Raw genomic sequence first — 15,092 nt, 5'->3', positions numbered from 1 at the left:
TTAAGTAACAGTAGAGCGGAGCTTGTGATACAGAGATGAAACACTAATAGTAAATATTAATATGGTAAATGAAAATGTTCATAAGCTAATATTAAAAAAAAAAACCCGCGACATCAAAACCCGGAAATCAGTAGGGTCAGGCTTCTGTAAAAACAGGAGAATTCTTACGAGCTCTTCTGTAATGTTTCTGGTGTCTTGGCCAGGGTGTGGGCGTGTCTGAAAGGTTTGCAGTGCTTCGGGGTGATTGTAACACAATACTGCTGCCTTCGGAGAACAGTTCTTTTGTATTCATTTATTTCTAAATTACATTCCAGTTTTCAAATGAAAACTGTCTTTCACAAGCACAAGACATGTGTTTTCGCGTTTAAGGGAAAGGGAATCTTTAGTAGCTTGCTCAGTGTTTGCTTGGTTGCTTATTTCCTTTTGAGACAGTCTAAATATGTAGTCTTGGCTGACCTGGAACCTGGAACTTCCATGTGGTCCAGGAGGGCCTTGAATGGTCCATACTCTTACTTCCTCAGCCTGCCAAGCGCTAGGATCATGGAGGGAGCTTGTAGCTTGCAGTTTTTAAAAACTGGCCTATGTTTAAGGAACAGGATACATTACAGGAAATTTTTTTGGGGAAACTTGTTGTATTTTTCCCTTTTTCTTTCTTTCCTCCCTCCCTCCCTCCCTCCCTCCCTCCCTCCCTCCCCTTCCTTCCTTCCTTCTTCCTTCCTTCCTTTCCCCAGACAACAAAAGAATACTATTATGCACGTCAACAGCTAAATCTTCGGAGTTCTGAGAATTTGTTAACTTCGGAGTTCTGAGAATTTATTCTCTTGTGTTCTCCTACACTAGGGTCTGGCTCCTTAGGGAAATCCATTCCTAACACCGATTTCATCAATTAGTGGCAAAGGTCATTCAAGAATACAATAGGCCAACAGAACATTAATAAACATTTAAAACTACTTTCCTGGATCCCAGAGCCAGAAGTAGCCATACTTCTGAAATCAAGTAGCCCTGTAGACTTTCAAGACAGCCTCCCTGGCCTGGAGCCTCCAGTGAAGTGTCCCTAACCTCCTGCAAAGGGGCAGTTAGTGTCATAGAAAACAGTGAGTCCAGATTTACTAAATTGTAGATGACATCAGATTTCATCTTTATCTGTTTTCTCTTCTTACCCCAAATGAAAACGTACTTGTCAGGCTTCTAGTGACTTTCCTGGTTAAATAAGCCAGAGGTTTTTTGACTTGAGAGACTTAGCCTGGACGTCCACCAGACACATCCAAAGTGGTACCACGTCATTGTTTTAGTGCAAATCTTTAGCACAGGTACGGTATTTCCATCGGTTAGTTTATCATATTACTGGCACATTGTGGTATGTCAGTAAATCTGAGAGTGTGAATTTTGAGTGGATAGACTTTTCAAGTCCTACCTGTCGGGAAGAATTAAAAGCACAACAGTCTCTCCGGGCTGTGCTATCGTGTGGTTCAAAGTTCTATGGGAAGCAGCCTTATTTCATTTATTCCTCATAGCATGTCCACAAAGCTTGTGATGGTTAGTGTCTGTCTTTCTTTTAGCATGGGTAAACTGAGACAGAAAATGAAGCAGCCGGGTACGGCTGCCAGCCCTGGTTTCTTGTCTGTCATTAAGTTCTACACACTGTGGCAAGTGCTGGCCTTATCTTAGAATTTAAAACTTGTCTGTGGATGGCATTCGGTTGTCCATTGAGACGATTCTTACATTGCCTCCAATGCCAACGTGTGTGTTGTTTGACCGCTTGCTTTCTTCTCTCTTCTAGAAGAAATATGGCAGAGCTCTCGGAGTTAGAAGGACCAGTCGATTGGAAAGAGCGATGCGTAGCTCTGGAGTCCCAGCTCATGAAATTTCGAGTTCAGGCAAGCAAGATCCGCGAGCTCTTAGCAGAGAAAGTAAGCTCCTCCCCCATACTTCCATGACTACCAGTTGCTGGACCCCTCTTTCATATATATTAAGTGATCCCATTACTCGTGGGAGTCAAATATTTCAAAAATAATGAATATCGTTTAACTTTCTTTTTATGAAGTATTTGAAGCTATATTTGACATGTTCTTTTACCAAATATGGGACCAAAAGAAGGCTTTTATTTGTGAGCATTAGTGGAGTTTGGGAATATTACATGTTTGATGAATACAGAGTTCATTCATTCCAGGGCGAAAGCTATAATTTATTTGACTTATTAAAGGAATTTAATAGCATTTTCATCTGCTTTCTGTTGAAGGATATAATTTTAAGCCAGGTGTGGTGCCACAACTTTGTAATCCCAGCACTGAGGCCAGAGGACCACAAACTTAAAGCCAGCCTGAATTACACAGCAAGACCCTGTCTCAATAAAATAAAACAAACAAAAAAAATCACTTTCAAGTAATTATAGAAGAACTCTCTACTGATAGTTAAATGTGTTTATAATATATTTGAAAGTATGTACCTACCTGCTTAGAATTTCTACTGATTATATGCTCCAAAATGATCATTTGGGCTAGAATTGAATTCAGTATAGTTCATCTGCTATTGATAGTTCTAGTAATGTATTAGAATTTTGTCACAGGAATTGTATATATATCTACATCTATAAATCTATATGTCTATATATCACAGTTACCTCTGTAAACAAAACATCCCTTGTCTCTGATTCCTGGGCACTTGGATTCTGGACTTTGCCGTCTGATATGATATCTATTAGTTTTCTTTCTAATATTATGATGAATACCATGACCAAAAGGAACTTGGGGAGGAAAGGGTTTATTTGGCTTGGGTCCCAGTCCACGGCTGAGGGAAGTCAGGGCAGGAACTCCAGCAGAAGCGGAGGCAGGAACCATAGAAGAATGCCACACTTAGAGGTTTGCTCTCAGGCTCATGGTCAGTCAGCTACCTTTCCCAGGACTACCTGCCCAGGGTGGCAGCGCCCACCATTACCTTCAGCCCCTACACTAATCAAAAAGCGTGAAAATGCCCCCCACAGACATGCCCACAGGCCAGTCTGCTGGAGACAATGCCTCACTGCAGATTCCCTCTTCTCAGACATGTCTAGGTTTGTGCCAAGTTGACAAAACAAATCGGCACGGATACCTACCTGCTACATTCGACTAGGCTAGTTCAAACTGAAGTATGTTGCAAATGTAAAACACAAAAATTTCATATGAAAAGATAAAACAGTTCAGCTTGACACAAGCTAGAGCCAGGAGAGGAAGGAGCCTCAGCTGAGGAAATGAGATTCAGCTATAAGGCATTTTCTCATTTAGTGATCAATGGGGCAGTGCCCAGCCCGTGATTGGTGGTGCAATCAATCCTTGTGCTGATGGTCCTGGGTTCTACAAGAAAGCAGGCTGAGCAAGCCATGGAGAAACAAGCCAGTCAGCAGCACCCCTCCATGGCCTCTGCCTCAGCTCCTGCCTCCAGGATCCTGCCCTGTGTGAGTGCCTGTCTTGAGTTCCTTCAGTGATGGACAGCGATGCGGAAGTGTAAGGCAAATTAATTCCTTCCTTCCCAGCTTGCTTTCTGGCCATGGTGTTTTGTCATGGCAACTGAAACTTAACTAAGACGTGTGCCAACAGTATTTTGAATATTGAGTTAAATGAGCAATAGTATGTAATTCTTTTTGCTTTTTCTATTGTATGTGCTAGAGAATATAAAATCAACACGAGGTTCTCATATTTCTAGAAAGTGTTATCTAGACAGACAGATGAGTGATACCCCTGGTAACTGACAAAAAGAATTTACAGGTGTTGTTTTAAAGGCTAGTTCACATTCTTTGGGGATAGAAACAGGTACATGTGCCACTTCTCCATAAAAGCCTTACATCTTTCTTTCCTGTTGGCCAAGAATCCCTTTGAAGTGTCCTAATAAAATCCAGTAGAACATCATTTTGTGTGAGCCCTCATAATATCCCATCCTTAGGTTCTTTTAAGTGGAGAGACTAAAGTGACCCTGGTCAGCTGCTTCACAGATGAGCCGGTGCCAGGCTCTGTGGAATGAGTTCTCAATATTAAAGTGGCCTATTTGTTCATTTTAGGATAAAAATTCAAGCTTAGAAAGATTCCAGTTTGAATATCTAAAGCTAAGAGAGGCTTAACTCAAAGCTAAGTGTCATCCATGGGTGTTATTTCTTTCTCCTTTCAATGTAAAAATCATTTCTCATATTGAAAAGTGATTTATATAGTATTTTCTATGACCCCACCCACCAAGACACTGATTTTTATGTAGTTATGTCAGTATTTCCTTGCAGCTAACCTGCGTGGACACTACATCGTTGTTACCTCTGCTTTTTTAATTATTATCTGTATACTATTGTATTTACTCTTTTTTTCAGTGAATGAGTATTTTTTTTTCTTCGAGACAGGGTTTCTCTGCAGCTTTGGAGCTTGTCCTGGAACTCTCTTTGTAGACCAGGCTGGCCTCGAAGGGAGATCCGCCTGGCTCTGCTTCCCGTGTGTTGGGATTAAAGGCGTGCGCCACCACCGCCCGGCTAAAAGGAGAATTTTTTGAAGTCTAATTTATAACTCTGGGTTTAGGCCTTTAGAAGACCGAAGAGGTGGAGTCAGTCAGATGTATTTTACACTCTGGAAAACGACCATGTGTGCCAGTTACTCAAGGTTTCCTAGTAAATACTCTCAACCCTGAAATGAGAGTAAAGACTTTCACAGTGTTTTTTGTTACATTCCGTTGTGAAGTATTTTTCTCAGGTTTAAACAGTTTCTTTGGTATCCACCTACGCTTTAAGGAAAATGCCAAATATGTATTGACTTTTCACATGTTAAATATTTTATTGGTACAATGTACTAAATTCATCTAACAACTTGTGAAGTTAAAAATTTTGCCTCAATTTTATGGATTAGGAAACTGATGCTTAATATGGCCAGTGTGTATCCTAAGTAATTTATATATTTAATCTTCCCAATAATTTTTATGAGGCAAATCTAGTGTTATCTGTGTTGACACAAGGGGATCATTAGGTACCAGCAGTTACTTAGCTTGCTTGAGTTCATACCAAAAGGGAAGTGATGGAGACCCCATTTAAATCCAGACTTTCTGTCTCTGAAGCCTAAGGTGATTTGTCTGTTGTCCCCATGTTGCTCCTGTGGTCTGTCTGTCCACTCTTCTGTTCTGTCTTCTACTCTACCATGCCACAGAGCAATGCATCACCGTGTGTTCGTTGTATATATGTTTGCAGCAATAACCACTTATGTAACAGTACATATTTTTCAAAGCAAGCCCTGCTGCATTGTTGGTAAGCGCCAGACTGAGTCAAATGTTGCATTCCTGAGCCGAGTCAGATCCCACCTACAGCTTTGGCTTTGTGCTGGGACCCGCATCAGAGCTTCTTCCCCGTAGCTCTCCACACCTTCTCCCCACGTGGGTGCAGCCCCAAGGCTGGAGATTCTTGAGAGAATACTAATTCGTGTCTTTAGCTCTTTGCCAGAAACTGTAGCCAACCTTTTCCTGGAACAGTTCTGGTTCTTAGCTTTGTTTTATTGGCTGTGGCACACAAGCAGCCAACTCTGAGTGCTAGCTGTGGTTCCCAAGCTTTTGAAACTGTGGCCTTAAGCTAGTTGAAACCCCACAGGAACTCTATGGGGGTGATTGTCATCGTCTCTGATCTGTAGATCGCAACGTTGGGGCTTGGAATAAACGATGAGTGTGTTCACCGTCACTGCACAGCTAACATGGCAGAGCTGCCGTCGAATCATGCACCTTTCAGATTTGTCGTGATGGAACTAATAGAGTATTTGGTGCAAGGAGATAACCCACTATTGCCTTCTCCCATCTGTTTTCCCTTATCCTTTTCCTTCCTTGTTGCCTTGAGGGCCTTGCACTGTTCGTCAAGATGTCTGCCACTGAACTAAGTCCCTAGCCTCCCTTGTATCTCTATGAAAAGATGATGCTTGTTTCCTGCAGGAAGGCTTGACAGAAATTACAGATTAGTACCAAACATATTACGGAACTTTTGTTTGCTTGGTTTGGTTTTTTGAGACAGTGTTTTTTCTGTGTAACAGCTCTGGCTGTCCTGGAACTCCTTTGTAAACCAGGCTGGCCTCGAATTCACAGAGATCCGCCTGCCTCTGCCTCCCTGAGTGCTGGGATTAAATGCGTGCGCCACCATTGCTCATCGTATTTCTGATTTTTTTTTTTTTTTAAGGAAATGGTATGAGATGATTGGCAGAGTATTTTTGTAATTAAATATGGATTTCAGATATGTAAGTGAAAAGAATGTGAGTTTTTTTTCTAAAAGACTTTTTGAACCTATTTTTTAAATCACAATTTTCAAGTAACTTAGAATATTGAGACTTGTGAAGGAAAAAGGCCGTATTGAAGTCGGGCAAGTGCTGCTGCTGTGAATGGGAGAGGTCTTCAAAGGAATTTAAGGAATGGTGTTGGAAATATCCTTAGTATGCCAAATATAAACTCTTCAGGGAAGCTGGGATGTAAGTAGTCCCCTCCTTGACAAGTTAGTTTTCTGAGGCAGGGAAGGGAAAGGACAAGTTTCTTTTTAAATTAAAGTGAAATGTTTCTTTCCATGAAGTAGTTTCTCAGTGAAAGGGGAAGGGAAAATATGAAGCTGTTTTTCCTTTGGACATCACTATGGTATCTGACTCCTATCCTGACCTGATGGAGCTTCAGCATCTAGGATCTCCTGACTCTTGGTCTTCCCTTCATGTCTGTGATTCCCCTTTAGAACCTTGTAGGACTGAAGAGTCCCTGGACATCAGAGCATGTGTTTTCTTCACAGAATGATCCAGGACAATGTGCCAGAAATCTATTTAAATAAGACATCCATCCACTTAAACTTTTAGTGTCACCTAATGATGCACGATGTTGACCGGAAAGTCCACGTGTGACAGGGAGACCGTGTAGGCTATTTTAAATGTCACTTTTGGGGGCTGTTGGCTCAAGATAATACTATAAGAAAACCAAGTGTTTAATGACAGTCTTTTCATGGGCTATCCATGGGAAAACCCAGAAGAGCCCCTGCTGAGAAGTTGTGTCCACATCATTGAGTGTAGAGGTCCTAAAGTATTCTGCCTGAATTAATCTGTGGGACAATTTTATTTGTTCACAGGGCATTTACAGAGAGGATCATTGAGTACTTGTGTGATGGTAAAATGATCTAAGTCAATGACAAATTCTTGCCTGCTGCTTGTTGCTAAGTTCACTGTGACTACAGAGAACATTTTTGGAGAAATAAATCAAGCTTAGAATTTGATGCCAGTTTAAAAAATGTTTAACTGTATTTTTTAAATAAAACATTCTATGGGTCAAATGATCATTTCACACTGGCTTAGTATATGTTGGGTTCACTTGGACTAAAGATTACATTGTACACCATGAAAGTAAAATGTTATGTGAGTGTATCCTGTGAGTTTTAAGTGTTCTGCAAAGTTCCCAACTAAAGGGTTATGGAAAAGAAATACTCAAAGTGAAAGTATTGCCTGTCAGTTTACTAGTATGTTTGAACTGGCTTTAAAGTGCTCTAAGTTTTATTGAATAGATTTAATGTATGTATTTACATTAATGCGATGTAAAATGTTAGGTACTTATGGTCAATAATTTAAATTGTGCATAGTAGCAATTTCCTTTTGTAAAAATATACTCTCAATTTAAATCTTTTTGAAAATTAAATCATTCCCTTTGTTCATTACATTTATTCAAAAAACACCCCTTAAGTTTCATTAGGTAACATTTTTTTTTTTTGAGTGAGGACCAAACCCAGGGCCTTGGGCTTGCTAGGCAAGCGCCCTACTATTGAGCTAAATCCTCAACCCCACATTATCATTTTTGACTCAGCCATTATTGTGTAAATATACCCAGGAGAGAGGGGTGATGGGGGAGGGGGAGGAGACAGAGAGAGTGCTAAAACCATTAGACTTTAAATGTAAGTGCTCTTTTGATCTAAGAGGGTTGTGTCTATATCCCTCTATTCTTTCTGTGATGAGTTCCCTGAAAATATATCACTTGAAATTCTTCCTATTGGGAAGATGGCTATGAGAAAATTATTTGATGTACAAGTACAAGGATCAGAATTTGGATCCCCAGCATCCATATAAAAGTTGGGGGTGGGGAGACTAGAGACAGACACATCCCTGGAACTCACTGATCAACCAGGTTAGCCCATCAATGAGCTCCAAGGTCAATAACAGACCCTGTTTATAAGATGGGGAACTGTAGTGCGTAGCCATCCCAGCCTTGGCCTGGAAGTTCCAACCCCCATTGAGGCTTCGGTAATGGTCATGCCCAAAAGGCGGGGCTGAGGAAGGACGCTGAAGACCCAGGATCGAGAGGAGAGGCTTCTCTTGGTTCCAGGACCCTGGACGCTGGAGGTAGACAGAGCAGAGTTCTCCAGAGAACACCGCCGGACTGCGCCATACTTTTGCCAGACCCTACAACCTATCCCTTCATTTGTAAGTTACCCCACAAAACAAACCTCCCTTTTAACTATGTGGAGTGGCCTTAATAATTTCACCAATAGGGAACAATTGAGGAAAACACACACACACAAATCCACACACCTACACACTCAATTCTCCCTATTATGATTACTGGCATGATCGAAGGTTACTTTATTGGTTACTTTTCTGTTGCTGTGATAAAAACACCATGACCATCAGCAACTTCAAGAAGAGAGAATTTATTCAGTTTATGGTTCCGGTGGTATATAAACGTGATGGTGGAGTGGAATCATGGCAACAAACAGCAAGCTTGGTGGCAGGGATAAGAAGTGGAGAGCTCACCTCTTGGACTGCAAACACGAAGAAGAGAGCATGAATTCAAGTAGAGAATAGCTACCCTTTCAAAGCCTGCTCGCAGTGATGGACATGCTTCAGCAAGGCCACACCTCCTAAGCCTCCGCATCACTAACTGGGGACCAGGTGTTCAAGTGTCCAAGACCGTGAGGGACATTTCTCACTCAGATCAACACGGTTTACCAACAAAGAGTTCCTAGACTCAAAGATTAACGCGGGATAGGAATAAATGCCAGGGCTTTCCAGTTACAATCTTTGTGGTTTTATGTTTGGACTGGTTTTCCTATGGTTCTGTATTACTCTCCATGGTGTGGGTAGTTTATGTGCAGCTGTGGTTCCGTGGAAAGAACACCAGGGAGTTGAAAAATAAAGGCTGAAAGCCAACGCTATGACTGGCCAGAAGCACAATTCTGCATAAAGCAAACTCATTCTAAACACAATTTCCTGTATTTTAGTAGGAATAATTTCTGCTTCACACGGTGGCTGAGAAGTCATGTATTTGAAACTTCTTGGTTCTTAAACATCATTAACATGTCTAAAGCGTTCACTTCATTCCTTTAACCATCTTTCATTCCTCTGAGATTATTGCCTCTTTCTATGGTTGTTTCTTTTCTGAGATGCAGGCTTTTCTCACATGTTGGCTGATCTTTGGTGGTCTGTTTACATTTAAGAGTGGGACATCTGTGAACTGGTCTGGCAGCTGTGTATACACGGCTGTGGCTGTCCACCGTCGGCTTTGTTTTCTGGTAAGAGGTTAAGAGACTGCTGTGAGCTGGTAAATGTGACAGTTGTTGGATGAATACACTCCAAACAATTGATTCAAGTTGGTAAGGGAAGGAAATTTTAGTGTTTTACAGGAAATACATGCTAAGTTGACGGACGTTTGGCATGTGGGAATAAGTGAGATATCTAAACAGCCACATATCTCCCACTAATACCTCCTATTTCTCAGCATGATACATAGTCACCTCCAGGTCTTTGTAGGGTTCTAAAGAGTTGTTGGCCTTCAGGTGGAGGCTCAGGACTCTCCTTGCTCTAGGCTGTGCTCTACACATTGTGCTTTCAGGGAGAGACAAACAGGTTACTTACAGAGGCCCAGGAACTGGAAGCCTTTCAGGCTTCTCAGAGGCAAGCATTAGAAGATAACGGAACAGACTTTTCTTCTAAAGCCCGCCATGCATTTTTAAATTTAAAAAATTAAGGGGTGTGTGTGTGTGTGTGTGTGTGTGTGTGTGTGTGTGTGTGTGTGTGATGATGGTGGTGGTCTGACCTAAATCACCTTGGAAATGAGTGAAACATGTTATAACCAGTGGCCATGGGTTGGTCCTGGGGACAGACTTGACTGCAAGCTACATTTATCTACTGAGCCATCTTCCCCCAATTGTGAATTTTGTTTGAGAGTTAATAAGGATATTTTTTAATGCATGCAAGATCCCATGTAACCTTTCTGAGGGATCTCGGGAGAATGTGTTCCATTCAAAAGAAGTAAATGAAGGCTGGGGGAAGATGGGGTATGGGAAGCGGGTGATCCAGGACAGAAGAAAGTTGAAGGGTCTTTGCAAGAAGACAGACGGGCCTGGGCCAGGGTTACCGGTTCACACTGGCACATCAGAGGTGTTGGGTGTGTCTTCAAGAGAAATGTGTAGAAAACCAAGATATGAGTGAGCATCATTGGAGCGATAGCTGAAAAACTGGTGGGAATTTGGAGTGTTACTATTGGAAAGTTCTAAAAAACTAAAGAAACAAGACATTTAGTTCTAGGAGAAAAGTCACGTAGTAAAGGTTTGCCCTTGTGGCTGTGTGGCTGAGGTTCCTATTGGTCACATGTGTGACGCGTGTTGTGGCTCTCATACACAGCGGTGATGATAAGGATCCCAAAGCATGCTCTAAATAAGGAATGCTACACAGATACAGAAGGAATAGGAGATGTGACATGTATCCACATGGATGGCAAGGAGACAAAAGTGCTAATTTTCATTTTTCCATTAAGGACACAAGTAGGAAATCATTTTTAAAAAGGAAGGCCAACAGAAATAGAAGCATGCTATTTAGAACATGAAGGCAAATATGTTAAGAATTGGCTAAAAGTATCCACTGTCTTAATAAATCTTTTCAAATTAGTTCATGTATGTGTATATTTATAGCTTTGATACATATAAAAGTACACAGAGAAGCCAAATTGTGAAGTAAATGGATTTGTTTAATCATTTGACAGGAAATCTGAACAGGATATTTCCTTAGAACAGTGGTTCTCAACCTGTGGGTCATGACCTCTTTGCGGTTGGCTGACCTTTTCACAAGGGGCTGCCTAAGACCATTGGAAAACACAGATTTCATTTTTTAAGAATTTTTTAAAATTAATTTTACATACTAAACACAGATTCCCCCTCTCATCCCTCCTCCTGCTCTTCCCCCTGCCCTCCCTCTATGTCCCCCAAACTTCCACTCACCCCCCATCCCCTCCTCCAAAAGGGTAAGGGCTCCCATGGGGAGTCAGCAATGCCTGGTACATTCAGCTGAGTCAGGACCAAGCCCCTCAGCCCTGCATCAAGGCTGAGTAAGGCATCCCACCATAGGCAATGGGCTCCAGAGAGCCAGTTCATGTACCAGGGATAGACCCTGATCCCACTGCCAGAGGCCCCTATAACAGAACAAGCTACACAACTGTCTCCCGAATGCAGAGGTCCTAGTCCAGTTCCATGCACATTCCACAGCTGTCGGTCAAAAGTTTGTGAGTTCATACGAGCTTGGGTTCATATGAGCTTGGGTTCAGTTGTCGCTGTAGATTTCCCCATCATAATCTTAACCCTCCTTGCTCATATAATCTCCCTTCTCTCTCTTCAACTGGACTCTCAGAGCTTGGCCTGGTGCTTGGCTGTGGATCTCTGCGTCTGCTTCCATCAGCTACTGGATGAAGGCTCTATGATGACGGATAGGGTATTCACCAATCTGATTTCCAGGGTAGGCCAGTTCAGGCACCCTCTCCACTATTGCTAGTAGTCCAATCTGAGTTTGTCCTTGTGGATTCCTGGGAATTTCCCTAACACCATGTTTCTCCCTATTCCCATGATGTCTCCCTGTAACAAGATATCTCTTTCATTGCTCTCCCACTTTGTCCCTCCCCTAGCTCGACCATTCCCATTCCCTCATGTTCTCATTCCCCACCCCTTCCACTCTATCCCCCACCCCATCTCCTATTTACTCATTGGGATCTCCTCTGTTTCCCCTTCCCAGGGTGATCCATATGTCCTCTTAGGGTCCTTATTGTTAGCTAGCTTCTCTGGAGCTGTGGTTGTAGTGTGGTTATCCTTTGCTTTACAGCTAGTATACACTTATGAGTTGGTACATGCCATGTTTGTCTTTTTGAGTCTGGATTACCTCACTCAGGATGATATTTTCTAGTTCCACCCATTTGCCTGAAAATTTCATGATGCCATTGTTTTTTTTTTTTTTTTGTCTTTTTACAGCCGAGTAATATTCCATTGTGTATATGTACCACATTGATATTTTCATTATAATTCATAACAGTAGCAAAATTACAGTTATGAAGTAGCAATGAAAATAATTTTATGGTTGGGGGTCACCACAGCATGAGGACCTATATTAAAGGGTCACAGCATCAGGAAGGTTGAGAACCATTGCCTTGGAAATTATTATTTAAACACAATCATTTGTTTTAACTTCTTAGAATATTTGAACAAAAATAAAATCTTGTGTGACATAGTTTTACACATCACACAATAGCACATGCACACGTGTGCACATGCATAACACACACAGACATGCACACACACACATACAAACACACACGAGTTTTCTCCCAGGGCTAGGGAATGAAGGACCTTGCACTTGGTAAACATTTGCTTTACCACTAAATTTCTCTCCATCCCTTTCATATATGTTTTGATGTTGGCACACCTGGAACTATGATTGCTACATTTTCTTGATGAATTATTCCATTTGTAATTGACCCTATTTATTACTCATGAAACTTTGGCACAAAATCTCTGTTATTTAATATTGTTTTTAATATATAATATATTTATAATATATATAATATATTATAATATATATTTATAATATGTTATTTAATATATATATATATTGTTTTTAATATATATCCTTTTATTTTCAACATCTTTGAAACATTTTGTTTGTTTGAGACAGGCTTTCTCTATACCCTAGCTGTCCTGGAAATCACTCTGTAGACCAGGCTAGCTTCAAACTCACAGAGATCTGCCTGCCTCTGCTGAATGTTGGGATTTAAAGCATGTGCCACTGTGCCTGGCCCATGATACTTAAAGTATCATCTTTAAGTGTCTCTTTAGGTATATCTGAAATTATTATATATATGCCTTGTTTTTCTTTATCTCCGCCTACTCTGGTCCTTTCTCCCCTGTGGTGGTTACTGAAGGTAGAGACTGGATTTCTAGTTAAGTGACTACTCATGTTGCTGGTGAGCTTCTCACTATGTTAATGAATACCTAATATAACTGACTTGTAAAGAGAATGTCATTTGGCTCTTTGTTATGGAAGTTCTGACCCATCACTGGTTCTGTTACTGTTTGGCCTGGGTGAGGCACACATTATGGCTGGAGATTGTGGGAAAGCCAAACAACTCACCTCATGGCCAGAGAGCAAATGAATGAAAGAGGAAGTGACCAGGGTCCCCTCCCTCCCAAGGTCATTATCCCAGTTATTCAAAGACCTAACATGAACCTTGAGGGGACACTTAAGACCCGGACAGAAACATCACTTAAAACTCAACTGGCTAATTAAACTCCAACAACTACCAGCATCAATAATAAATTGAGGAACTGGAGTGTGACAGAGAGACTTCAGGTAGTTGGCCGAGGATGAAATAGAACCTGGTGTAGTAGAGCAACACACTAGGGTGGTTGGTGAGACAAGGAGAAGGGATCCAGAGAAGTAGGAAGGATCAAGAAGAGCTGCTGAAACCATTAGGATGGTCGGCCGCCACTTGCCTGCCAGAAAGCACTCTCCAGGAACTGAATGTATTTCCAGAACAAAGTGTAGCTCTTGGAATTTAGGTAATGCTGTTGGAAATGAGAAGATGCTAAACGTTTTAAACCCATTCAAAACCATAGGATGGAGAGATGCCAGGCAGCGAGAAAGATGTCAGCTGGCCAGTCTTGTCCTCGAGAGAACCAGCAGTTTTTCCAGTGTTACTACAAAACCACTAGCTTTGAAAGGTTGCGGTGGGGTGGGGGGGGGGTGGAATAGGGTTTGGTAGAACCACGATTGGGTAAGATGAGTCATACAACTGAAGACCTTCCTTTTGGAGAATAATTCACCCACAGCAACTCACTGGGCTATCATGACTTTGCAAAAGCAGACTTTGTATGTGTGTGTGTGGTGTGTGCACTTGCTCACTTGCATGTGGATGACAGAGATCACCATCAGGTCTATCACCTTACTTACATCTTTGTTTTGCTTTGTTTTGAACTGGCCTCTTCATTCAACCTGGAACCCACCAGGTCTGTTACTATCTGGCCAACAAAGTCTAAGAAGCCTCCTGTCTCTGCCTCCCCAGGTGCTCAAGTTACAGCTATCCACAGACACACCCAGCTTTTACGTGGGTGCTAGGGATCTGAACTCAGGTCCTCACTCTTAAAAGCCAAGCTTTTACTCAGCCAGTCATCTCCTCAGCATTTGCATGAAAAGAAGAAGTACAGATGATCTCTCAATCTCTCAAGAAAACTCTTCAGGGCTGGAGAGATGGTTCTGTGGTCAAGAGCACTTACTCATTTGGCAGAGGATTCTGGTTTGGTTCCCAACACTCACATGAGGCAGTTCATAACCTCTTGTAACTCCAGTTCCATGGGATCCGAAACCCTCTTGCATCTGTGGACATCTACATGCATGTGACACATATGAACTCATACAGATATGTAGTTAGAGTTTTCCTGCCTGGCCCAGCCAGGACAAATCTCTCTTACCCGCCAGTCCCATAGTCGCTCAGACCCAACCAAGAAAGCATACAGAAACTTACATTGTTTAGAAACTGTATGGCCATGGCAGGCTTCTTGTTATCTGCTTCTTCTATCTTAAATTAACCCATTTCTGTTAGTTTATACTTTGCCACGTGGCTTGTGGCTTACCAGTGTCTTTACATGTTGCTTTTCATGGCGGCGGCTGGCGGTGTCTCCTCCCAGCCTTCTAATTCCCAGAATTCTCTTCCCTCTTGTCCCGCCTATACTTCCTGCCTGGCCACTGGCCAATCAGAACTTTATTTACACAGAGCGATATCCACAACACAGATACACATAATAAATAAATAAATAATAAAAGTCTTCTTAATAAAAAAAAAAACTT

At 41.7% G+C, this 15,092-nt stretch overlaps 1 protein-coding gene across 1 annotated transcript in view; it reads left to right on the top strand.

The window, feature by feature from the left end:
• The window catches only part of Plekhh2 (pleckstrin homology, MyTH4 and FERM domain containing H2), a 102,293-nt gene that overhangs the window by 7,409 nt on the left and 79,792 nt on the right, over nt 1-15,092 (top strand). The window contains exon 2 of the mRNA XM_036170899.1: nt 1,781-1,910. Coding sequence (XP_036026792.1) covers nt 1,788-1,910 — 123 coding nt within the window. The 5' untranslated portion in view covers nt 1,781-1,787. The remainder of the gene's footprint in view (nt 1-1,780; nt 1,911-15,092) is intronic.

Source organism: Onychomys torridus, chromosome 21, assembly GCF_903995425.1.
Source record: "Onychomys torridus chromosome 21, mOncTor1.1, whole genome shotgun sequence".
Taxonomy (NCBI): Eukaryota; Metazoa; Chordata; class Mammalia; order Rodentia; family Cricetidae; genus Onychomys; species Onychomys torridus.
This window is presented reverse-complemented; position numbering and strand designations above follow the sequence as displayed.